The sequence below is a fragment of the Sciurus vulgaris genome, assembly GCF_902686455.1.
Source record: "Sciurus vulgaris genome assembly, chromosome: 10".
NCBI lineage: Eukaryota > Metazoa > Chordata > Mammalia > Rodentia > Sciuridae > Sciurus > Sciurus vulgaris.
This window is the reverse complement of record NC_136470.1, coordinates 136,568,866-136,596,235: the sequence shown is the minus strand read 5'-3', so window position 1 is coordinate 136,596,235 and position 27,370 is coordinate 136,568,866. Positions and strand designations below refer to the sequence as shown.

The window sequence follows — 27,370 nt, the reverse complement described above, 5'->3', positions numbered from 1 at the left end:
GGTATGAATCTACATCATGTACAACCATGGAAATGAAATGATGTACCCCATTTGTGTACAAGGAATCAAAATGCAGTTTGTAAAAAATTAAAAAAAAATAATTAACAAAGAAATCGAAAGAAAAGTTGTGTACACCCAGAATTCTATACCTGAGAGAACAGACTTCAGAAATGAAGGTCTAACTAGTAGTTTTAAAAACATCCACAGAAACCCAAGAATTCATCACCAAGCAACCAGCACTACAAGAAATGGTACATAATGTCCTTTTAGCATTTTAACAGAAGGGAACTTGGATTGACATAAAAGATAAATGATAAGTGATAAGTTAAAGAGTATACGTTATATTCTAAAGCAACAACTCAAATAATGCAACAAAGAATTATAACTAGTAAGCCAACAAAGAATATAAAACAATTATAAAACACCCAATCTAAGAGAAAGCAAAGAACATGTGGGGCAAAGAATCAAATAACAATGTGGCAGATTAATAATTGCTTTGAGTTCAAACACCTTAGTAAAGGGCAGTGTTTTCCAGTTTGCTTAAAAAAGCAAGATCTGTCTGTGTGCTCCCTATAAAAAATTAACATTCATATGTAACGATACTAATAGGTAAATGTAATGTGGAAACATTGTTACCAGGCTAAAATGTAGTATCATTAAGATGTCCTTCCTTTCCAAATAAATGTGTAGACTCTACACAGTCCCATGCATGATCCCATAAGGCTCGAGTTCTTTTCTTTTTTTTTTTTTTAATTTTAATTTTATTTTTTTGATTCATTGTACACAAATAGGGCACAACCTTTTCATTTCTCTGGTTTTACATGAAGTAGAGTCACACTGTTTGCATGATCATACATGTACATTGGGTAATGATGTTTGTCTCATACCATTATCTTTCCTTTCTCCTACCCCTTTCCCTCCCCTCTCATTTCCCTGTACACAATCCATTCTTCCTCTATTCTTCCCTTACTCTCCTCCCATTACGTATCCTCCACTTATCAAAGAAAACATTCTGATTTTGGTTTTTTGGGATTGGCGTATTTCATTTAGCATGATATTCTCCAACTTTATCCATTTACCTGCAAATGCCATGATTTTATTCTTCTTTACAGCCGAGTAATATTCCATTGTATATATACCGCAGTTTTTTTCTCCATTCATCTATTGAAGGACGTCTAGGTTGGTTCCACAATCTAGCTATTATGAATTGAGCTGCTATAAATTGATGTGGCTCTATCACTGTAGTATGCTGATTTTAAGTCCTTTGGGTATAGGCCAAGGAGTGAGATCGCTGGGTAAAATGGTCAAATGGTCAAATGTGAGTGAGATAGCTGGGTCATATGGTGGTTCCATTCCAAGTTTTCTAAGGAATCTCCATACTGCTTTGCAGAGTGGCTGCACCAATTTGCAACCCCACCAGCAATGAGTGAGTGTGGCTTTTTCCCCATATCCACACCAACACCTATTGTTGCTTGTGTTCTTGATAATAGCCTTTCTAATTGGGGTGAGATGAAATCTTAGGGTAGTTTTGATTTGCATTTCTCTAATTGCAAGAGATGTTGAACATTTTTTCATATGTCTGTTGATCACTTGTATATCTTCTTCTGTGAAGTGTCTGCCCAGTTCCTTAGCACATTTGTTGATTGGGTTATTTGTATTTTTGGTGTAAAGGTTTTAGAGTTCTTTATAAATTCTGGAAATTAGTGCTATATGTGAAATCCATATGGTAAAGATTTTCTCCCACTCTGTAGGCTCTCTCTTTACTTTGTTGATTGCACCAAGTAGAAGAAAAAGTAGCCCCAAATCTTCCTTGTGTTGGCTTAGGGCTTGTTTTTGAGTGTTTATTTGTTGCTGTGAAAGACATTGATAGGCTTATTTTAAAACAGGAAATGCCAACAAGCTAGAAAAACCAAAACCTCTTTGAAAAAGAAGAAAGAGGAGAATTCTACCTGAGTTTGAGAGCTATTACAAAGCTCTAGTGATGACGGCAGTGTCCTGTTGGCATCCAGATGACAAACAGATGAGTGGACCAGAATGGAGAGTCTAGGAAGACTCGTGTCTGTGCACACGTGGCACATGGCCATGAGGAAGGTGCAGAAGCAGTTCAATGAAGAGATGATGGCTGTTTCCTCAGATGGAGCTGGGAGAGTTCGGTGGCCACATACCAAAGTAACAAAGGAAATGGTTTTGGGTACATACCTTGCATGTATACAAAAATTAACTGAAAACATTTCATAGAATTAGATGTAAAACATTCTACGTATGAATATAGAACAAAGCTTTATGAATTGGATTAAAGATTCCTTAGATACAACACTAATGATCAGTAGAAAAAGAAATAGAGGGATTGGATTTCATCAATAATCCAGTTGGATTTCGCATATGAGATCTGCGAACCCATATGGGATAAGTTAATTTTGCTACAGCAGAGAACTCTGAAGACTCGATAATAAGAAAACAGACCATTAAAAACTGGCAAAACATTCATACCTCCATTTTGCCAAGAAAGATTTATGAATAACTAATAAGCACATGAAGAGATGTTTAGCACCATTAATCATTAGGGAAATAATAGATTAAAACCACAATGGGGTACATCTATTAGAATTTTGAAATTAAAAATACCACACCAAGTGGTAACTAGGAAGTGAAACATACACTCCCATACACTGCTTGGGAGAAAGTAAAACCACTTTGGAAATATCTGGTATCTCCTTATAAAGTTCAACATATACTTACCAAGTGATCCAGCCATTCCAGTTCTACGTATTTGTCCAAGAGATATGAAAGCATGTATTTATACAAATATTTGTACCTAAATGTTTGAAACATTTTAAAGTATAGCATGGGAAAATAAACCCTGGAAATAATTTGAATGTTTATTGAAAAGTTAATGAAGAGATTATGATACATCCTTGCAGTAGAATTACTTTCCAACAAGAAAAAGGAACTATTGCTAGATACAACAATATAGATGACTTTTAAAATAATTATGTTGAGTTTTAGAGTCAACTACTTGAAATAAATTCAGCTTATTGTAGTTCAATTATATTTCAAAAAGCTTATTGAAAATTTTTAAGATAACAATAACACATGTGCTTGCTACAGTGTAGACTGTAGGAAATAGTTTTAATTGTCTTGATAATCTCTCTAATGATACTATAAGATCCTTAAAATCAGAATCTGTGTCTAATCATCCTCTTATCATCTTACCTTATGCACACCTTGTATGCAAGCATGATACCATATGCATAGAAGTGGTTTGTGAAATTTTTTGAGCAGATCAAAGTTATGAATCTCAAATGATGGAATATTATTCCAACCCTCTGTGTAAGGGCCCATTAATACTCCAGCACTGGATCTTAGCTCTCCACACAGCTTTCAGCCTTCCTCGTGTAAGGAGGCTAAGGGTCACTGTCTATTTCTTTTTAATAAAGAGCGACGTGATAGCACAGAATTTAGGGTAATATCCAAAAATCATATTATCTAGTGCTGATTTTGATTTTGTGAAATGTTGCTGGTCTAAACTTGTTTCCAAGTCTGAACTCTTTCTTAGCTTAGCCACATTCTTCCTTCCAGACTTTCTCTTTCTCTCCCTGTCTTTAACACTGTTGTATGCAGATAAGGATGACTTTAGCTTCACTGGCATCCAAACTTTCCAGAGTGGCAGTGAGGAGCACTGGGAGCTGAACGAGCCGGGAAGTGAGAAGGTGCAGCTAATAGCCACAGTCCTTTAGTGTGCCCACTGGTGCCCTGAGCTGTGCTCACGTGCTTCTTTTCTTCCTTCCTCCTCACGGTTTGAACCCAGCAGTGCTTAACCACTGAGCCACATTCCCAGTCTTTTTTATTTTTTATTTTGAGATGGGATCTCACTGAGTTGCTGAGGGTCTTGCCAAGTGCTGAGGCCAACTTTGAACTTGCAATCTTCCTGCCTCAGCCTCCTTAGTCGCTGGGATTACTGGTGTGCCCCTCTGCGCCCAGCCAGGCTACTCTGTCTCTCTCTTTGTATAGTTGTGGCTCCAAGGCTTGTGCTGGTTTTGAATGGTAGTTTCAGCACTGTTTTGAAAACCTGGACATTGTACATATTTATAAGGAACTTGGGATGAGACTAAATAAGAACAGACCAGAGGGAAGTCTAGACAGTGAGAACAGGTATTCTCCACAAGCCATTGTGAAGCCAACCTATCTTTTGGTTTAATCTTTTAAGCCATTTTCCCCCCATAAGAAAGTAGATACTTTGGTCTAAACCCAGGGCTGGCAAATGGAGTTAAGCAGTTAGTTACATGTGGCATTCTAGAGTCTATAGTCATGGGAAGATACTGGCCCCTCACAGTAAGGGTTACTGTTACCTTTAGCAGTTTAAGCCCTATGTGATAAGAATTTCCCACAGAAGGGCTGGGGAGATAGCTCAGCTGGTAGAGTGCTTGCCTCAATAGCACAGGGCCCTGAGTTCAATCCCCAGTACTGGAAAAAAAAAATTTCCCACAGAAAGTACAGTTTTCTTTAAATGTTTTAAAATGGTAGTATAGTATCTATAATGATTTTTTGGTTATTATGCCATGATATAATAATCAATTTTAACATTAATACAACCATTATGTTGTTCATATTGCTTTTCCTGTTCTATTGATGTCAACACTAAATTTCATGTTTTTAAAGGGACTGTTTTATATTCTCTAGGATTGTATTTTGGCGACACTTGTTCATTTAATTATCGACTACTAATGTTGATGGAGGGATATTGTTTCTTAATGAAATATATTTTTTTCTACACTAGTTTCCTTGATAGAACATAAATTTGACATTATATTCCTAAATATGTCCTTATTTAATTTAGGGGGATTTTGCTGTATTCTGTGCATTTGCATTTGATATTATTTTCTTATTTATTCAACAAGATATAATTTTCGATTCTGAACCAACAGGAAAATATTAGTACATTTACCCATTTTAGGTGGAATTCATACTGATCCTGGAGTCCAATACATACTGAAACAGCAGATATTTTGGCATTTTGATATTTTCATTCTAGGCTTGGTAGTATAATGATAACAAAAGGGACGAAACTAAAAATGGATTATTACAAAATGTTTCTTTTTAACTCTGCATTGTTTTTTCTTTCCCACAATCTTTTCTTAAAAAGCAACTATAGATGACAGTCAGAATGATAGCACCATAAATCCAACTGCCTCCCTCCATTCCTGTCACCAACCAAACTGCTACTCCTGTGCCAAGTAGCTATTGATACTACAATTAGTGGGGCCCAGAGGGTCCCTGCCACGTGGACTGTTGTGATACTGTTCATCTGCTGAGACAAACTGAAGCTGGGGACAGTGTGGGGAGCCCTTGGGAAGGATTTGACGAGCAAGGGACAGAGAGGAAAAGATTACAGCCCCAGAATTCCATATGCATTCAGCATGTTCACCAGACAGTAAGAAAAGATATTTGCAGACAGGCAGAAAGCGAGGGGATATTCACATCTGCATTCCTGTCCAAGAACAGGACTCAAGCACGGGGTTTAAGCAAACAAAAGTGTTCATAAAGTGGAGGTTACTTTTAAGATCTGACCAGTCTAACAGTTTATTTATATATTTAACTTCATAATGGTAGTTCATCTCTACATTTCATAAATAAAACTTAGTAAGTTCTATCTGTGTAAGCAAATATGTTCAGAATGGAATCATATTCCTTTACCCGCTCAACTGTATTTTGGTTTCGTTTGTTTGGTATTTCCACAATCCCAGGGTGCCGGGGACTCGAACCCAGGCTTCCAGCATGAGAGGCAGACACTCTACGAGATGGGCTATATGGCCTGCACTTCAACTGTATTTTGAACAAATTTTTCTTCTGGGGGGGGGAAAAAAAAACTCTCCCCTGAAATATCTCAGTCCATGCAGTGCTAATATTTTTCTGCTGAAGGACACCTGCTGATTATAGAGGTCCTCGGTCACTGGGCTCTCTGATTCAGCTTGCTTCCAGCCTGCTGTCAGAATATCATTTCCCCTTTCCCCTTTGCCATTCTGGATATGTAGTATTGCACAAAGTTTCAGGTTTCTCCTGTGTGAGGGAGGCAGTTGGCTGAGGTCACAAACTGTCTCAGGGCTGACCTGTCCCAGAGAAATACTTTGTTCTGTGCAGTAGTGATGGCCTTCATGATGACTTAAATTCTTGTGAAAAATGGACAGATTTTGTGTGGCGGACTCACACGTCTGCATGGGCACAACCCCTTGGTGCCCTGTCGGCTGCCTCCTTTCCCTGGAGTCATGCTTTCCAGCTTTGCTCTCTCTGCTCCTAGCACTGATGTCAGAAGCCGTTTCCCATTCCTCATGGGCCTCTTAGTTTATGACTGTCAGATTAAATCCAGAAAACGCCAGTCTTCTGTCGATGTTTCGCTATGCTATTTCAATTTGATACCATATATTTTCCGTACTTCGTGACATTATAAAGCATGCTTGCCTACATTCTCCCTAAAAAAGCATAATATAAAATTCTTTTTTGTTTGCCTCCTCCTCTCCTATCCAGTCAGGCTTTTCCTTTGACCTGTTGACTGTTTCTGAAAGATGGTCCCTCCTGCCCAGCCTTTCTTGTGCTGTCTCACCCTAGGCCCCCATCATCTCACCTGGAATTTTTAAATTGCTACCTGAGTTCCTTGCCTCCAGTTCCATTTGTTTTTTATTATTTTTTATTTTTAGTTTTACAGACTGCATTGTGATTCATTGTACACAAATGGGTACAGCTTTCCATTTCTGTGGTTGTGCACAATGTAGATTGACACCATTCATGTGATCATTCATGTACCTCAGGTCATGATGTCTGTCTCAGTCCACTGTCTTTTTGTTCACTTTTGCAGCACTGGGGACTGTACCCAGGACCTCGTGCATACTAGGCAAATAATCTGCCACTGGTGTACACCTCCAGCCCTTTTTATATTATTTTGTGAGAGGGCCTTGCTAAGTTGCTGAGACTGGCCTGAACTTGCCACCCTTCTGCCTCAGCCTCCCCAGCCACTGGAATCACACCCATGTGCCACTGTGCCCAGCTGTCGCATTCCTTTCAACTCATCCTCAGACACACTGCTAGAACAACCTATCGAAGCATAGATCTGTTCCCACCACCCTCTATTTAAATTCTAGGTCTCTCCTATGGCAGAGGATGACAGACTTTCTTAAAGTTCAGATAGTAGGTATTTCAGGCCTTACTGATCACGAACTAGCTGCTACCTACAACCTTTTGTTACCTCAGAAACTACCATGCATACAACAGAAACAAATGGCATTGGTGTGTCCCAATAAAACTCATTTGTAGAACTGCTGGTCCAAGCTGTGGGTTGTCACGCCTGTTCTGCTTCCTCCCTCAGCGTGACTATCCCTTCTCCTCTCCTGCTTCTTTCATTTGTTTTTGGAAGCACCATTCAAATTCTTACACTTTCTGAGCATAGCATATTCTTTCTAAACCCAGTTGCTTTTCATAAAATAGCAAAATATTCAAATATATCACGTTAATTCTGAAATGATTTTTACATTACTTAGGTTATTTATGTAATTTATTGCTTGTAATGTATGACCAAGTAGTCTTAAGGACAGAGCTTTCATCAAAGTCAGGACCTTGATACAATCCATGTCGTCATTTAGATATCATCAATGCATTGTCTAAAAAGCTCAGAATGAGCTTATGGTGGGAGAGTGGCAGATGGGTGTCCACCTTACCCACGGTGTTCACTCACTTTTCATTTCAGGACAGCTAGTGGGGCAGCAGCACATAGGATACATTGCTTCTGTCTTCCACATGCGGTTTTCTTCACATTCAGTTAGAAAGCAGGAAGTGTTGGATTGGAGTCCAACTTGCCTGAGGTAGGAGGTGTCAGATTGCTGTTGTATTTGAGTTCTAACAGGCCACTCACGTTTCCAAATGCAGGAGAACTCAGCTGAGGACTGTGCCAGTCAGTGCATTGAATCCGTAGTTGTCATGCTATCGCTGAGTGATACAGTTTTGGGACATTGAACAAATTATTTTTCTTAAAAACATAAGAAAGCAAAAAGAGAGCTTCACACACTCTTCCATCTTGTTGACGAAAGCTGTGATTTGACAGTGAAAGTGAGAGAGCGCATTGCTAATGCTGTTTTGGTGGAATTTTGTGACGCTTAGATGAGCAGTGATATTGTTATGAAGTTCTCTAAGATGTTTAATAAATAACAGTGCATTAATTTAAAGCTCCACATATTAAAACTGACCTGTAATGTCTTTTTTGGTTGATTTTTAGCCACCAGCTGAGCAGGCCAAAGCCAGACTGCAGCTGGTTCTTGAAGCTGCTGGTAAGTATTGATAGATAACTTTTATTAAATGGAAAGAGTGACTTTTAGACTGTTAGCAAGCTTTTATAAAAGTGAGTAAAAGAGAAAACTCCTCTTTTTACACATTCCCACAGATAATATGTATGGCCATGTATTACCTGAAATATTTATTACTATAGCATAACACTGACTATTATTCTTTAAAAGTTAATATAGTGCTTTTTATTAGTAAAATTGGCATTAATTTTATTTTTCATTTTGATGAAGTCCCGTTCATTTTATATTTTGGTGGTAGTTACAAGAATTTTTTGACTAACCCCAGATGATGATTTTCTGCTTCATTTTCCTCTAATAATTTTACAATCCATTCTTATTTAATTTTGAATAATGTATAACATGTTAAGATCAGACCACCAAATGATAGTCATTATATTTTTTAGTATTCATTAAGGAAATATACATGTGCATATTGATTCAGGTATTTCTTCAGCTCATCATATTCCTACCCAGCATGTCCATAATCTAAAGATTGGGAGCACCAATGGGAATGATGATACACTAACTTCCTGAATCACTCGAAATAACTTACATATAGATGTAAGAAGTGGTGTTTTAACTTTGAGTCTTTTTGCTGCTCAATATTACTTTAAATATCAGTTATATTTTATGTTTTCCTAATTCATTTTATCTTTACATAGGAAACTTGATTTATGAAAATTTTGCTTGCTATCATTTTTCGTATTTTCCCTCTCAAATAAATGTACTGTAGGATAAAGCTAATTAATACGATTATCATTTACATAGTATACATTCATTCCTCAATGGCATTTTACATTGAAAACAAATTTTTACTTTGTAATTTGAGTATTAACAGACTGTTTCTTTAAAGGAAAATGTGTTGCCTCGCCCAGAAAATATTTGTTTCCATGGATATAATTATAAAGGATTTTACTTCATAGTTTTGTAGTTTTCATCATTAAAGAGATTTAACAGTCCAAACCTCACATTGTATAAGTCTCCTGTGTCTGTCCTGGTTGTCGCCCCTGCTTTCATGTTAACAGTCTAAGTTGCACTAAGGATGAAGAGCCAGGTTCTCCGGATTTGAGAAGCATTCAGAACTGTGACGGTTTTCAGGTTGTAAGCTGATTCTGGCCCCGATAAGCGAAGCTTTAGATGAACAAGAGCCTCAGTTAGTCCTTTGTCTCTAGCGCTGCCCTCTCACCAGCAGCACTGGAATGAGCACCTTCACACACACGATTAATACATTTCAGGTTGCTCTCTGGTGCCGGTCACTACAGAAAGGAGTCCAGGAGGGGAACAGGCTTTTCATGCATCATGCTAAACTGTTTCACAGAACACTGTGCTCCTTCTGTGGCCTCTGGCTAAGAGACCATTTCACCAGGCTTCACCTTTCAGTGCTAGCTCCATGAATATATTGCTTTGTAATATGATGTGAGGTGTTAGACCCCTTTGAAAACCTTTCAGTATTATTTTTAACGAGAACTTGTGGCCATGTAGAGGGCAAGCAGCTGGGTGGACACAGTAGAGCACCTAGGCAGATACAGAACTCACTGCCACGGTTTCCATTCTCTGTTTTGGTGATGAATTAAAGGCATTCCTGTATTATGAAAAGTAAAATTATGAACCAAATAAAGGGAGTGAGAAGAAGAGGTTGACACCAGGCTGATAAAGGTTGCAGTTAAGAGTCTAGCTTAGTTCTAGGGTTGTTGTCACATTGGAGTTCACCTGAGTGCCCAGGGACATACCCTTGACTTTGGGACCTTAAAATTTGGCATGAAGAAAGACTTTGGACTTCACCAGATTCACTCCTGCCTTACAGTTCCCATAACTTAGTAGATAGGGCTCACATATAGAAATCAGAGCACACCCTCCTGAGTTACTGGGATTACAGCTGTGACCATTGAACCTGGATCTCATAATTTTTAAGACATAATTTTCCTTATAATCTCCTTCATGTTTTTCTTTTAATAGAGTCAATTGGTACATGGGACCTTTAAAATTACAGTTATAATGTCATAAGAAAAAGTAGAAATTTCTTTTAGTTCAAGGTGGTAAAGCAACTTATCTTAAGTATTCACCATCTGAACAGCTTCTATAACCCTTTACATTATGCTAAAGTTTTCAAAGCACTTTCATAATTTTTATACCCTGTGACTTACATCACCATAGGGTGAAGTAATCAACTCCATTTTACAATATCCTAGAAGCTCAAATGATTTGGGGAAGATCATGCAGCCACCAAAGACAGCCAGGTGCAAACTCAATCATTTCCAACTCTTGAGCTATTTCTGTCCATAGGGGTGGTAGGAAAAATTACCAAATGCTTATCCTATTCTGTTAGACTTAGTTCTGCAATTACTGTAAAATAATTTATATCTTCAAATAAGCCTTCCATTCTGAAGTAAGCTAAATATACTTAATATAAAAGAATTTATGTTTCATTCAGAGAAAAAAAACTGAAAACCTATCTGAGTGTTTATAATAGCTGATTTTTTTTTTTATTATTTAAACAAATGGGATACATGTTGTTTCTCTATTTGTACATGGAGTCAAGGCATACCATTTGTGTAATCATAAATTTACATAGGGCAATGTTGTTTGATTTATTCTGTTATTTTTTCCCTTCCCCCTCACCCCTCCACCCCTCTTTTCCCTCTATATAGTCCTTCCTTCCTCCATTCTTACCACCCTCCTTATCCCTAACCCTAAACCTAACCCTAACCCTAACGCTAACCCCTCCTACCCCCCATTATATGTCCTCATCCGCTTATCAGCAAGATCATTCGTCCTTTAGTTTTTTGAGATTGCTAATAGCTGAATTTATAACTGAAAAATCTAGGATGGTGTTTAATGCTCACCCATGACTTTGTATTAAACCTAGCTGTGGACATGCATTTCAGTGATCATTTCTGAGATAGAAACTGGTTAAGTTTTGTAAAAGTATGTGGACATGATACCATAAACCATGGGGTGTTCCCCATGAGTGGGGTGTATTCCAGGGGGACTAAGCAATAAAACAGAGCAAGTGATTGAAAGTGAATTCCTGTTTCATATGAACAGATGTTTTTCACATTTCTTTTTTCCCAGGTGAGCTATTCAGTTGTGTGTTGGTAGTCTAGATTTATATCTGACTTAAGTAATGAACTTTGGAAACCTGGGCACATCACTTTTCTTCATTGTTCTTCAGTTTCCTCGTCTGTAAATGGTGACATTAATAGACTAAATTAACTAAGGAAGTCATTGTTGTGGAGTTAGATTGATGTTTGCAAAACACTAAGCATACCTGTTATAGACCCAGTGTTCAGTAACGTTAGCAGTTAGTGTGAAAGGCATTGTGGTTTGGTCTCACTGACTTGAGAACTGGCTCAATGTTGGTGACATTCCAAGCTCCACTGTTGACTGATGGCAAAGTGTTTAAAGCTTCCTGAACTTCAGTTGTTCATTTTAAAAATGGTAATAACATGTACTTGCAGTTTTTATGAGATCTAAATAAATTACTATGCTAAAGTCTTTAGCATCTCTCATATAATTGAACATTATATAAATGTTGATTAGTAGGAGTAGGAGTAGCTTATAACAGCATCCCAGTGTGGCTTTATTAGGTTATTAAAGAAGAGAAATTGAGTCACACATCCTCCCCATGCCAACATGCATAAACAGAAGATGTTATCAAGAATTAAGAATAGTGCTTTGAAAAAGAAATGAATAAAACTTCAAATCATTTAACTGACTTGAGCATTGGTTAAAACTTTTTTTCCATCAAGTACAGTTTTTGCAAATTTCAGAAAATTCTACCTGAAATTAAATATCTTTGTTAATGCAAAATCAATTGGATAGTATTAATTTAACTTCCACTTTCCAACAGTGGACATGATAAAACTTGTGCTTCCTAAATAGAATCATTGAGCAACTTGTTTTAAAAACATATGAGTAATTTGTTTTAGCATCAGTTAAACATTTATATTTGAATGGTTATCATTTACCCCTACTGTTATTTAGCAAGAGGAAAGCTATCAGTGAGAGTCTGGAATATCACAGCCACTTGCCCTGTCTGAGCAGATGTTAAGCAGACAGGAGTTGCATGTTAATTTTGAGAGAGTGGTATGTTCAGGCCTAGCTGAAGTATGTTGATGGGGGCTTGCTGGACTCGAGCACAATGCTGGATCTCTTGGGAGAATTTTAAAGCTAAACCTCTTTCTTTTGGGTCCTCTATATGGACTCTCTCAAGTCAGTATAAAGCAGATCATCCCTAGGCTAAAGCCCTTCAGCTTTTGTTATTGGGCTCAGTAGACCTGTAATTAGGCCTCCTGGCAGGCCTTGCAGGCCAGTTAATGGTCATATGGAGCTTCTGCGAGGCAGACTGGCTTTGTGTAAATCCGGGTAGGAATATGTTCATGGGTCACTTCCTACCAGGACCGTGCTTTGTCCTTGGGCCCTGTGGCTGACAGGGAGCAGGTTCCCTTGACCGTGGGCTGTTCAGTGTGCGACTCAGAATCTACTCCTCTAATCCCCAGTGTAAACAGAGGATTTAGGAGGGCTTCTGTCACTTAGAGTTGCCAATTCATTGAGTGTCTGTGGATGTGTTCCCCAACTTCATTACCGAAGACTGACAAGGGTGGAAGATTTGGGTACTCACTTGTCTATCAGATATGCAGGTCTTTTTTCTGTGGTTGCAGAGTCATTGTAAATAATTTATCTGGAATTACAAAATGAGCTTTTTCTTTTTTAAATAATTAAATAAATTAATTTTTTAATTTAATTAAATTAATTAATTTTTTAAAGAATTAATTTAGTATTTTAAAATTTAAGCTATTGAAGTTTTTTCCCTATAGAGGAAATAAGGTCTATGTCTTTGATAAGCATAAAGTAATATCACATAAAGTAATTTAACAAAAAGTGATTGATATAGATTTCAGATAAGTTGAAGAAATAATTAATTCAAAACTTTTATTTAGACTATACTTTTTATATTAAGTAAAAATTCTATTTTGCTGTAACAGAGCTTTTGAGAGGACTATCAAATCATTTTATAAAATGCTTAATAAAAGTGTGAATTGTGAGGTATTTAAAGTTATGAGTGCCATTTATTGAGAATGTACTATGTGGCAAGTACTTTTTATACATTTTCATGTCTTATAATATTTTTAATAATTGATCCATGTTTACTAGCCAAGCAAGGTATTAGATTTTAAGGACAATTGAGATTCCCCTTTTCATTTTGTTTCATCTGTTTTTGCTAAAGTTTTTTTTTTTTTTTTATTGCTTGGATTATATTGGGATTAGATTCCAAAATATACAGCAGTCCTGAGTGCACCTCACAAAGATGGAACTGCCAGTTACCCTCCCATGAGCCAGTCTTTCTTTTAGGGAGAAATCAAATGATGAATACTTTCTAAGTCTCATCTAGCAAATCAGTGCTCAGTGTTTTGCATTTTGTGATGTAAAAATGGTTCGTGACAGATGTGGCTGAAAAGACCACATACATAGACTGTATGATTTTAGTCTGGTGGAACTAATAGGATCACTCATTACATTTTAGACCCCGGGGTTTCTTTTTGCTTTCATAATAATGATAAAAAAAAAAAAAAAAAACCTGTTAAATAGAGTGGCCCTTTTTCTGTGTTAGTGCAGCATCTTCCTGTAAATTTAGAAAGAGTTGATGACAATACACGATTTCCTCTCCTCCATAAAATCCTTTCATTAATGTTTTAGGGTGAGCTCTTTTTAATTTGTCAGTTGTCCTGTCATCCCATAAAAGTTAAACTTTGTTCTATTTTTGTAGAGGATTTCTTTGAATCTTATTTACCAGAATTAGAAAATATATCCCTTAGTCTAAGACCTGTGGACTCAGTTGGCTATATAGTAATGATTTAAAATGATGCAAGTGATTTATGTTGACAAAACTGAAAGACCTGGTGCAGTGAGAAGTTTCAGTCTCGTGTACTACTAGGAGAATCCCACCAGTATAACTCGTTCTTTTTTCTTTTTAAAAATGTGCATGGCAGGTTTAGAGAAGGATTAATGTATTTGTGACATTTTGGAATTTAAAAGCAATTCCTGGGGCTGGGGTTATTGCTCAGTGGTAGAGTTCTTGCCTAGCTTGTGTGTGGCTGGGTTCAATCCTCAAGACCACATAAAAATAAATAAAATAAAGGCCCACTGACAACTAAAAAAATTAAGGAAAAACAAAACAAAACAGTTCCTGAACAGTGTGACTGATCTCATCCTGTTTTAATGCCAACCAACAGTGAACATTTCCTGTGAAGAAGTGTCTAGAGTGATGTACATCAGGATGCTAGTAGCGGTTCTCATCCCTGGACGGTGGGGCTAATCTTTGGCTTGTGTTTGTTTACTCATTGTTCTGTGGTTGGGAAGAGAAGCTGAGAGGCCTGGGAAAGAATGAATTTAAACTTCATAAAATTCCCCCAGTGAGTCAGTTCTCCCCTGTCCCAAACTTTGGGTCACTCTAGCTTTGCTGTTTTCAGAACGCCTTGCAAATAGAATCACATGGGACCTGGCCTTTTGTGTCTGGGTTCTTTCTCCTGGCCTGCTGCTTTTTAGACCTGCCCTTCCTGTGAACATCTTTTCTTTTTATTGCTAAGTGGTATTTCTTGTTTGGCTTTACCAATTTGTTTATTTTTTTCAGCAGTTGGTGGACAGGTGGATTGTTTGCAGTTTATAGTTTCTGTGACTAAAGCTTGCATAAACATTTGTGCGCAGTTTGTTGAAACATTTTAATTTGTTTTTGATCAATACTCAGGAAAGGATTGGTAAGGAAGAGGAATTGGTTCAGGATTGCTTGGCTTATATAGTAAATACAGGTTTGACTTCTTTTCCTTTTGGTACTGGGGATTGAACTCAGGGGCACTCAACTGCTGGACCACATCCCCAGCCCTATTTTGTATTTTATGTAGAGACAGGGTTGCTTAGCACCTTGTTTTTGTTGAGGCTGACTTTGAACTTGTGATCCTCCTGCCTCAGCCTCCCGAGCTGCTGGGATTACAGGTGTGTGCCACCATGCCTGGTAGTTTAACTTTTTAAGAAACTGTCATAACTATTTTTCAGTATGTACCACTGTATAATTCTGCACACTGTGTGTAAAAATGTACTTGCTCCTTATCTTTGACATCCTTTAGTAATGTTGGCTTTTTGGATTAATTTTAGCCATCCTGTTGTGTATATTGTGTTTCATTTGATTTTCATGTGACTTCCTGTTGATAACCAATGATGTTGAACATCTGTGCATGCAAACATCCATCATATTATGCTTTTAGGAAGTATTTCCTCATATTTTTGCCCATTTTAAAAGAAATTTTCTGTATTATTGAGTTGTGGAGTATTTAAAATTCTGAATACAAGTTAGATATGTACTTTATATTTTCTTCCAGTCTCTGCCTTGCCTGTTGATTTTCTTAAATATCTTTGTTAAATTAATAACACTGTACTGTAAAATGCCTCTTTAATGACAGTTTTTTTTTTTTTTTTTTTTTTTGACAAATGCAAATAGTCAAGTAGCAATGCTGAGGAACGTGGTGTGGAGCAATTCTACCACCACCAAAGTCCCCTTTTCTGTAAGCTTCACCCAGCACTCCAGTTCCCAGCAACCTCTGATCTGTATTTTGTCCCTCCAGTTCAGCTTATTCAAGGTGTCAATTATGTGGAATCATAAGGGGCATGACCTTTTGAGTCTGGCTGCTTAAACTTAACATACTTAGTGCATTTGTAATATAACCATGTTATTGCATGCACCTGTAGTTTATTTCTCTTTTATTGCTAAGTGGTGTTTCATTGTGTGAGTCAAGTAATTGATGATTGCTATTGTTTCTGACTTGGCGTGATTTTAATTTAGACTCCTATAACATTCTTATTTCATATTTTGTGTGAATATAAATTTTTGTTTTTTTGGGGTAATGCCCTAAAACTGGTGTTGCTGAGTAATATGAAAATTTCATTGTTATCATTATGAGGAACTGCAGTCTCTTTTCTACAGTGGCTGAACCATTTCATGCTCCCCACAGGATTACCCAAGAAGCCCCTTTGTTCCACATCCTCTCTGTTAGGTGCTAATGTCAGCCTTTGTTTTGCTCTGGCCATTTTAGTGGGTGTGTGGAGGAATCTCAGTGTGATTCTAATCTTCATCTCCTTCATGAATGATGTTGAGCACTCTCAATGTGCTTATTTACTGTCAAAGATTCTTTGCCCATTTGATAAATGTAGGTTGTTTGCCTTCAGTTGCTGAGTTTTAAGAGTTATGTACATTCTGCATAAAGTTTTCTTCTCACACATGTGATTTTTGGATATTTATTTGTCAGGGTGTCTCCCTTATATGTTGTACTTTCTTATTGTCATTTCTATCCAGAGAACACAGAGATTTGCTCCTGTGTTTTTTTCTTTGTTAAGATTTTACATTTAAGTCTATGATCCCTTTTTAATTAAATTTTACATATGTATGTATGTATTGAATTTTACATATGTGATGTATGTATTGAATTCTTCATTGTTCATATGGGTATCTAATTGTCCCAATATCATTTGTTGAGAGATGTTTTCTTCCACTAAATTGCCTTTGAACCTTTGGAAATATCAGTTGACCACATGAGAACAGGTCTGTTATGAATTATCTGTTCTGTTGCTCGACCTCTCTGTTCTTTACTCAGACTGCATTACCTTCATAACTGTCGTTCTGTCTTGTCTTGAAGTTAGTTAATGAATCTTCTAACTTTGTTCTTTTTTACAGTGCTCTAGCTATTTTTGTTCTTTTCCTTTTCTTTATAAATTTTTTGGCATCTTGTTGATTTATATTTTAAAAATCCAGCTGGGATTTTTATTAGAATTATACTGTCTTAAATCAGTCTGGGAAGTATTGACATCTTAACTATATTGTTTTCTAGTCCATGAATATGGTACATCTCTTCATCAGTTTAGTTTGACTTTGATTTCTTTCATCAAAATTATCTAATTTTCAGCATATAACACTTGCATTTATTTGTTACATGTATTTCGTGTTCTGGGATCTCATGGTGAATAGTACATTTTTGTTTAGTTTCAGTTTCCAACTGTTCATTGTCACTTTATGGGAACACAATTCCGTTTGAATAGTTAACTTGTATTTTGTATCCTGAAGTTTTGTAAAACTCAATAATTATTAGATTTTTGAAGTTTCTCTGGGCTTTCCTACATAGACAGTCAGCCTTTCACCATTAAGAAAGTTACTGTGACCTTTTCATAGATGCCCTTTTCAGGTCAAGGGTGTGTTGCACCTATCTCACTCTGAATTTTTATCATTTTGTCAAGTGCATTTTCTTCATCTGTTCGCATGATTATTTTTATTTTCTCCCTTCCTTCCGTGTTGCATTTCATTGGTTGAGTTTCACATGTTAGACATCTTGCTTACACTCCAAAGAGTAATATCATTTGAACATGATGTACTTCCTTTTATATATCATTGAATTCAGTTTTCCAAAATTTTGTTTTATATATGTCATTGCTTGTATCATAGCAATTATGATAACTTCATTAGGACCATTTGTATGCATGGTTCACTCTCAGTAAATAAGGTCTATCAACTTTGTGTTCCCTGGTAGCTTTTGCTTATTGATAGTTGATTGGATGAATGGATGAATTAATGAATGTTATTAGTAGCCTGGGCAAATGTGTATAGATACCATTGAAATTAAATCCTGATCTGGGGTTAAAAAAGCAAACTTTTTTGTGGGGGTGGGTACTGGTGGTTTAACCTGGAGGTTCTCTACCTCTGAACTACATCCCCAGCCTTTATTTATTTATTATTTGTTTTTGAGACGGGGTCTGGCTGAATTGCTGAGGCTAGCCTTGAACTTGTGATCTTCCTGAGGCTCCCCATTTGCTGGGATTACAGGTGTATATACAACAATGCCTGCCAGTGGATTCTTTATCTTACAGGGAGTGGTGAATATATTGTTCCAAAATAATTTCTCCAACATTTTCAATCAGTAGTGCTTTACTAATTGTTTGCAGTTGTTTTTATTTATTAATATTTTTTTAAAATTATGGGTGCATATTAATTATATAGAATATTGGGTTTCATTTTTGCATATTTGTAAATGTCGTATTTGCATGTGACATCATTAGATCAGTCTCACTGCCCAGTCCCTTCTTTACTGGTCCCCTCCTCTCTTCCCCAACCCTTTTTCCTCTGTCCTAATGGTCTCCTTTCTACTCTCATAAGACCCCCTGCCCCTCCCCCCGCCCCTTTGTCTTCCACATATGAGAGAAAACATTTGATTCTTATCTTTCTGAGTCTGGCTTATTTCACTTCACATGATGCTGTCTGGTTTCATACATTTTTCTGCAAATGACTTGTTTCTTCTTAATGGCTGAATAACTCCATTGTGTATTGATAACTCATTTTCTTTATGCATTCATCCATTAATGGACACCCAGGTTGATTCCGTAGTTTGGCTGTTGTGAATTATGCTGCTATAAATGTGGGTATGTATCACTATAGTATGCTGACTTTAATTCTTTAGAATAAATACCAAGGAATGAAATAGCTGGGTCATATGGGTAAAAAATACAGTTTAAAAATATACTTGCCACTAAGTTTAATAGCAATAATTTTGAAGTAAGATACCTTTATGTTTCCTTATGAACTATAGGCACTTAGTATTGTATAGGTCTTAAATTAAAAAACAAAGTCTTAAGGATGGTAGTTTCCCACATTTGTCCTATAAAATACTTGTATTTTTATCTTTAAAATCTCTTCAAAACCATGTAGACAATATACCAAACCACAAACAACATATTTACAAATAAATATGTAAAATATTTGATAACTTACAGACTCTGGTCAAAGAGATTAATAAAATAAAATGGGATAATGTGCAAAAGTGCTTTGTAAACTCAGAACTATTACACAAATATAAGACATTACTAAATTGGCAAATCTTATTTACAGAGCAGCACAAGTGTCTGTGCTATCATTTGTAAGTATATGCCATTTTATTTTTGAAATTTGTTATTTTACTGAAACATAAAAGTAACATAGTCAAAGCAGTTTTAAGGTAGGTTTAATTAATTAAAACAGTATTTCAAATGTTGCCCTCATAGGTTAAAAGGTACAGTTTTGGTTAATTTGAGTTAATGGCTTAAACCAAAACAATACTCTTTAGAGGAATATAACAGAATACAGAGTCTTCACAACAAAGTATTCACAATGCCTAGGATATAATCAAATAATTATTCAGTATCCATCATGAAGATATGACCCATAGTCAAAGGAAAAGACAATGCAACCAGCTTTGAGATCACTTACATATTGAGATTGTAGGTTTGAGGCTAGCCTCAGAAATTTAGTGAGAGACCCTGTCTCAAAATAAAAAACAAAAAGGACATGGGTGGTATCTCAGTGGTAAAGTACCCCTGGGCTCAATACCAAACTCTCCCCTCAAAAAAAACCATTAGTGCATCTATTATAACTATACTTAAAGGGTAAATGAAAATATAATGTATAGAAATAGAAAATATTAGCAGAGAAACATATGAAAAGGAACAAAACAATAATTTTAGAACTGAAAAATAAAATATGATAAAATTAAAAATAACACTGTCAATGAATATGAAGACTAATGACAGGACAATAGAGATTATCCCAGAGGAAAAAGATTAAAGGGGGAAAAGGAGGAGGAGGACCCAGAAGAAGAGGAAGAGAAAGAGGAAATGGAGGCAAGACCCTCAGGGACCTGTGTGGCTATACCAAAGTTGTAATGTTGAAAAGAGAAAAGAAAGAACTGGGAAGATTCAAGAATTTATGGCAGAATAACTCCCCAGACTCCCAAGACAGAACTTGGACTCTATTCCTGCAGCTTGGACTGTCATCACATGGCCCACAGTGTTTTTGACATGACCAGCCCCCAGAACTATTGCCACTGGGCGGGGTTGCTCCACCCTGAGTCATGTCATCAGCATGTCAGGTGTATCTGAATAAAAGTCCTTCCTGCAAATGCCATAATTTTATCATTCTTTATGGTGGAGTAAATGTTCCATTATATATATATATATATATATATATATATATATATATATATATATATGCATGCTACAGTTTCTTTATCCATTCATCAATTGAAGGACATCTAGGTTGGTTCCACAATCTGGCAATTGTGAATTGAGCAGCTATGAACATTGATGTGGCTGTGTAAGCCAATCTCAAAAAACCAAAGGACGAATGATCTTGCTGATAAGTGGATGATGACATATAATGGGGGGTAAGAGGGGTGAGCGTTAGGTTAGGGTTAGGTTTAGGGTTAGGGTTAAGGAGGGTGGCAAGAATGGAGGAAGGAAGGACTGTATAGAGGGAAAAGAGGGGTGGGGAGGAGGAAAAAAATAACAGAATGAATCAAACAACATTACCCTATGTAAATGTACGATTACACAAATGGTATGCCTTTACTCCATGTGCAAACAGAGAAACAGCATGTATCCCATTTGTTTACAATAAAATAAAATAAAATAAAAAAGAAAGAAAGAAAAAAAGTCATTCCTGTGACTCTGGCTTCTTGGGATCTGGAGACACAGGCCAGGCCCTATTTCTTCCTACACAAAATTCTTCCTACACAAAATTCTTCCTCTTTTAGCTGTTAGGTGAGTATTAAATATTCACTCTTATGATTGTTTTCATATTTTTATAAATACTGTATCTTTAATGCTTAATTTTTTTTTAAGTTTAATGTTCATACTAAAGACAGTTTTTCCCTGCAGAGAACTAATCTTTTCTGGCATTATTTATTAAGTAATTCTTCCTTCTCATTGCTGATTTTGATGCCTGTCTACAATTGATACATAGTTTTTAAATGTCAATCAGATTGATTAAATTAGAAAATGATAGTAGAAAGTGCTTAAGTTAGTCCCAGGAATTCTTGAAAAGATATAGACAAATTTTTAATAGCAGATGAAAAATAGTCAAAAAATTATAGGAGTGTATAATTTAGACCAATAGATCCCTATATATGATCCCCTATATTATATTTCAAAATTTACTGGATATTTTGGGGTTCATAATGATGCTCTGAGTAATCCAGGAAAGAATGAAGGAAGTTCAGCAGTACCTGCTTAAGAAGGCAAGTAGGGCTGGGCATGGTCTCACACACCTGTCATACCATCTATTCAGGAGAATGAGGCAGGAGGATCTAAAGATTAGGGACAGCCTGACCAGATTACCAAGGCCCCATCTGAAAATAAAAAGTAAAAGTAGCTGGAACTGTAGCTTATGGTAGAGTGCTTGCTTACCATGCTAAAGCCCTGGTTCTGATCCCCAGTATGGCAAAAGAAGATGTGGTGGTAGAGCAAAATACTTGGCAGACTTTTAAGAAGAGTTAGAGTTGTGTGTCTTAACAAGAAAAGATGTTATCTTTCAAATCATTACAGCAAAACCAGCACGAATACACAAAGGTACAGAGTAATTCTGAACTTCTGTTCAGAGGGCTGCATATGTGTGTTTTTTAGCATACATCCAGAAAACCCTGGAAAAATACTCACCAAACTTAATGAGAAGGGAAATAATAGGTAGTGGTGGCATGCCTTTGTTTTCTGCTATCCTGTGGTGTTTTGATTTCTCTAAAATAAGCTTGTATTTCTTTTTTAGTTGAAAACTTTGAAGACTCTATAGAAGTACAGAAGTATGATGTACTATAGGAGGATGTCAACCACAAACAAGTGATTTACCTATTGGGAATTTCGTGGACTAACTCCACAGTTAAATCATGAAACTTCGTTCCTCAGAGGGCAGGTACATGGGGTATGCCCTCCTTATAGTGTGTTCGAGATTTTCAAAAATTAGCAGTAATTATTTTTAGGTAAAAGAGTTTGGTAATTTACATCTTTATACTCAGAAAAAAGTTTCTTTTTAAAATTTAAATTTACTTTGACTATAAAAACATAAAATTACACATATTCATGATACATGTACATATTGGCTGATGTTACATCAGGTTAAACGTAACTGTCAACTCAGCATTTATTGTTTATGGTGAAACTTTCTTAATTCTCTTTTCTAGCTTTTTGAAATAGATATACATTATCATTATCTATAGTCTCCTACTGGGAGAACTTCTTATGCCTGTCTTACTGTAACTTATTACCCATTCACCGACCTTTTCCCTTTCCTCCCAGCCTCTGACAATCAGCTTTCTGCTCTCAACTTCTGTGAGCTCAGCTTTATTTTGATCCCACATGAGCAAGATCTTGCCTTACTTGTCTTGCTGTGCCTGACCTATTTCACTTCAGTTCAACATCATGGTCTCCATTTCCATCCATGTTGTCACCGATGACAGGATTTGATCCTTTTTGTCACTGAATAGTACTCCATTTGTGTGTGTGTGTGTGTGTGTGTGTGTGTGTGTGTGCGCGCGTGTGCGTGCACATGCATGTGCGCACATACCACATTTTCTGCATGCATTCATCAGTTGATGGACACTTAGGTTGTTTGCATTTCTTGGTCGTCATGAGTAGTGCTCCTATAAACATGGGTGTGCAGATATCTCTTCAGTATGTGCCAGTTTCTTGATCAAGAAACATAATAGACTTCTAGGAATTTTATTTAGCAGCAGTGAAAATGATTTTCTTTTTTCCTAACCTAGAAATTTGAGACCTAGGCCTGAGAGTTGAAAGAAAGGAATCAAAGACAGTTATCAAGCTTGCTTTCTTTGCACACATTAGTAGGGCATGCTTGAGGTCCCAGGTACAGAGTCAAGCTAGGAGCAGCTACCACAGAGACAGGTAAATGGAGATTAGCTGTAATGAGATGTGGTGTTAGGAACCAGCACCCTAGGGCGACACAGACAAGCCAGTATTCGCCTACTGCAGGTTGTGGATGTGCCTTAGACCGTGACACTCGATGAGGAGGGATCGTGGGACCTCGGGTGGCACACAAAGCCCTAGTGAGCTGGATTATTAATAAAGGCCTGGCCAACTTTAAATAAATCACCTAGATTCCCAGCCTTAACAACAGCTGTGAATCTTCACCACCTCTGGGCCTGAAAAAAGCAAAGGAAGAGAGCAGCCATAGGACTTGGTGAGAGGGGAGACAGGTCTCTCCCGATAGAAACCAACCCTCAGCAGCGAAGAGCAGCCATTGTCAAAGCACAGGTCAACAGAAAATGCACCTTGCCTGTCTTTCCTCTTGCCCTCTCATTGATCTCCTCCAGGCAGCAGCTCAAGGACAAGGCGACCTGTGCGATCAGCTGGGTCAGGGTGGAGGAAGGCACGGATGGGTCAAGAGGAGCAGGTGCAGATACCCAGCACAGCAAAAGTCCCTGAGTGCCATTTAGTGACAGCAGAAAAAGGAAGAGGAGCACAGGTAGAGCAGATGTCTTGTAGCAGTTGGAGAAGTTCATGCCTTCCTTGTTGAGTGTTTTCAGGCACTTTCAAAGTAACTTAGAACACTCCAAACTTTATACTCACTCAAGTTGTTTAAATGGTAGGAATTTTATGTAACAAAGTACCTTCCTTAGAATTGATTCCAACAAAAATGAATTGTGCTAGGCCTTAGGCTAGGCACTGGGAATGCAAATGTTCCTAAGACAGTCCCAGCCTCCAGGGAGCACACCGTCTAGTGCAGGCAAACACAAGGGAGCACTGTGAACAGTCCCTCCACTTCTGAGACATCTGAGACCCTGCTAGGTATTGAAAGTGTGGTGGGAACACAGAAAACTGTCTCTGCTTGAGGAATCAGGAAGAACTCATAAGCTAACTGTAACCTTGGCAGCGGTGAAGAGTGCTATTCCGCTTTTTGTTTTTCCCTACCTGGCTTCATTATAAATCATACATATTAACAACTCGATTGTAAAAAGGAATGGTATCAACCTGAGCAACAAAGTCCTTTTGATATAGTTATTGAAGGAGTATTCATCATTGCCTTATTAAATATGGAGAAATAAGTGTGCCATTTTCTTCCAAATGGTTTCATTTGCTCGTGTTTTCTTTGTTGACCCAAATGAATGAAATTAGAATAAACAATCTTAAGTCATTTGTAATCATGAGCTGATTAATGGAGTTTGGTTTCATAGCCATTATTCATTCACGAACACCTGATATCTTTCCCATAAACAAATTGTGTTTGTCCAAATTAAGAAATTAAATGAAGCGTCTGATGGGTTTATGATTGACCCTCTAACTCAGAGCCCATTAGTCAATGTCGTTATCACAGAAAATGGTGTGACTAATGTGCTGTCTAAGGAAGCATGTGGATTTATTGTGACTTCTGATTAATGCTTGCTGCAAGCCAAAGTACTAGCGATGGTAATGTTTTGATCCTCATCTTAGCAGTCTCTGAAGGATCTCCTGATGAAATGCATTTATGTCCTGTTACACTTAGAGAAGATTACAAGGTACTGAGTGGATGCATTTTCAAGGTGTATATTTTAGAAAGCATTGGCAGTATGTGCTTTAAAAATGTCATTTTAAAAAAGAGTTTTATATCATTTAACTTTGTAGATGTCATCTTTCCCATTCTAGGTAATGAGCTTAGTATTTAGATTATTTTAAAAGTAGTATTAACTTATTAATAAATAAATTCAAATAGGAAAAGTACAATGTGTGAATTTCAAACACTTTAAATGAAAACAGGTTTTAACTTGATAATTTTAAGTATTTATTTTAAAATTATATGTAATCCTTTCTTGGTATGTTTTAGTTCAGCCAATAAAGGAAGTTCCTCTTTGCCTAATTTATTCTCGCTATAAAATTAATAGACTACCACACAAACCACTTTAACATGGGCCTTGCAGTGAGATGGCTGCTTGAGTCTGTGGTGTGGGGTAGACCTTCCACATAGGCATGCTGTTGTTATTTGATGTGGTAGGGGTAAGGGTGGGGTGTGGTGAGGGTTTAAAAATTGCAAACACTGGTTTCCATCAGAATCCATCTGATCAATAAAGTCCATAAGGCAGAAATGCACTGCCCACAGTCTTTGTGGTGCAGTACGTGGACTCATACACCTCTGCTTGTTAGAGCAGGAAGAGGTAGGCGACCTGTTCATGCAAATGAAAAAAAGAACAGAAGAACTTTTTGAAAATCTCTGATTTCTTTTCTACCCACCAAATTGTAGTGAAACATTAGTTTTCTTTCATGCTTATTCTGACTTTGTTAGGAACAAAAAAGACACTAACATCAGATATTAGGCTAGGCATGCCACCTCCATTATTTCATTTTGCTTAAAGCAGAATATGGTCGTGATGTCTAGAATGGAGAAAGGAGTGAAGGGAAAGCCACTGTTAACTTTTTCCTAAAGGTCTCATAGTCTGCTAGAACTGAAAGAATCTCTCAAGCCTGACTTTGATAGCTTTATTCTTAATGAGACTAAAGTTTCAGGACACAAAGAAAAAGGTGGGTTGGAAGATTTTTACTGGTCCTTACACCACATATAAAATGGTACTAAGACTGTGCTTCCAGCCTTCAGTGACCACGCAGTGGAGGAACATGAGTTAATATCATTCGAACAAAAGGGCAGTACAGAGGATTTGCTTGCAGCATGGCTGGGATCTTAGGGTGTACCCGGCCATACTCGTTTAGAATCTTCTCTATTTGTTGAAGGTTCTTTGGTAAACACAACCTCTTTTCCTCAGTTTGGACATTAAGATGCTGGACTCTCTTCTCCAAAAGAAGTCATTGTAAGTTTCAAACAAGGAGATTTTGAAAGAGATTCTGCAGGAGTTTTACCAACCCCCCCCCCCCACATACACATTTACAAAATAATGCTTCTAGAAAAATCTGAGGTTCAGGAGGTTCCATGCTTTCCCCAGTCACACACCTCCTTTAATGATAGATTAGTACTCAGGCTTAGGCAGTCTAATGCCAAAGCCTGTTTTCCAAACAGATTTTAAACCCATGTCTCAGAAGTCTAGATACATCTTATAAGTTCAAGCACAAAAATTCACTTATTTACTTTGGTTCCATTTCAGTGCCAGCATAATTATTTAGCTGTAAAGGATTCAGTAAAAGCAGATAAGTATTTACTGTCAATCTTATAGCCCCTCAGAAAAGGTTGCCAAGAGTTGCTTTTTTATAGTGTTCTGAAGCAACTAAGCAGAATACAATGGAGGGGAAAGGAGAAGAGGGAACTAAGTTTTTTTCAGTGTCCACTATATGTCCATAATTTGTAGCACAAAAGTAGCAATTAATTAGTAGCACAAAAGTAGTAACTGAGTACTAGAACAAAGTGCCATTAGCAATATGTGTATATCTACTTTTGCATAATTGTGAAATATCAACTTTAACAACATTTCATTTTTAAAGTCAGATACTTTAAAAAAAAAAAAAAAAGTGTCTTCAGGAATATTCCACTTGAGAAAAGACCAGGACTGGTGAAGGACAGTTCTTAGTCCTCCTGGTTTGTCATCTTCTTGAGGGGAGGAGGTCCAGGTTAAAACAAATTATATTGAAGAAGGTAGCATCAGACTCTAAGAAGGTAGATTTAGCTCTGGTGGAGAAAGAGAAGGGGAGCTCTGGAAATCTTGCACTGGGGAAAGGGCAGTGAGCAGAGTCCAGGCCTACAATCTGACTACAAAATGAACTCTGTCCCTGCCAAATTCATGTGTGAAGCCCTAGTTGCAGAGGTGAGGGGAGCTTTTGGAGCCTTTGGGAGACAGTTAGGTTTATAAGAGGTCACAAGGACGAGGCCTCATGGTGGGATTGGTGCCCCTTATGGAAGAGACCCACCCTACTCCACATTGAGACAGCAGCTAGGAAGAGCGCCTCCATCAGAAAATAGCCATGTTAGCACCTTGATCTTGGGCTTCTAGACCCCAGGACTATGAACGTAAACATGTTTCCGTTGTGTGTGCCACACAGCTTGTGTGTTTGATTATGACAGCCTGAGTGACAAGAGGTACCTTCTCATTCTTCTCATAATATTTTTCTTCAGGAACCCAGTCCCGCTTCATTTCTAAGATGAAATTCTCAGATACCTCTAAAAGGCTCAAACTGGCTCTGGAGGAGTTTGTATTGCTCAACCTCATCACTAACTCAGTATCCCAGTAACTGGGAAATGAGATTCAAAATAATACCTTATGAGGGTTTTTAAG

At 37.2% G+C, this 27,370-nt stretch overlaps 1 protein-coding gene across 3 annotated transcripts in view; it reads left to right on the top strand.

Annotated features, from left to right (window-relative positions):
• The window catches only part of RSRC1 (arginine and serine rich coiled-coil 1), a 362,234-nt gene that overhangs the window by 216,609 nt on the left and 118,255 nt on the right, over positions 1-27,370 (top strand). For all 3 annotated transcript variants that reach the window (XM_079100402.1, XM_079100401.1, XM_079100403.1), the window contains exon 6: positions 8,261-8,312. In XM_079100402.1, the coding sequence (XP_078956528.1) occupies positions 8,261-8,312 (52 nt within the window). The remainder of the gene's footprint in view (positions 1-8,260; positions 8,313-27,370) is intronic.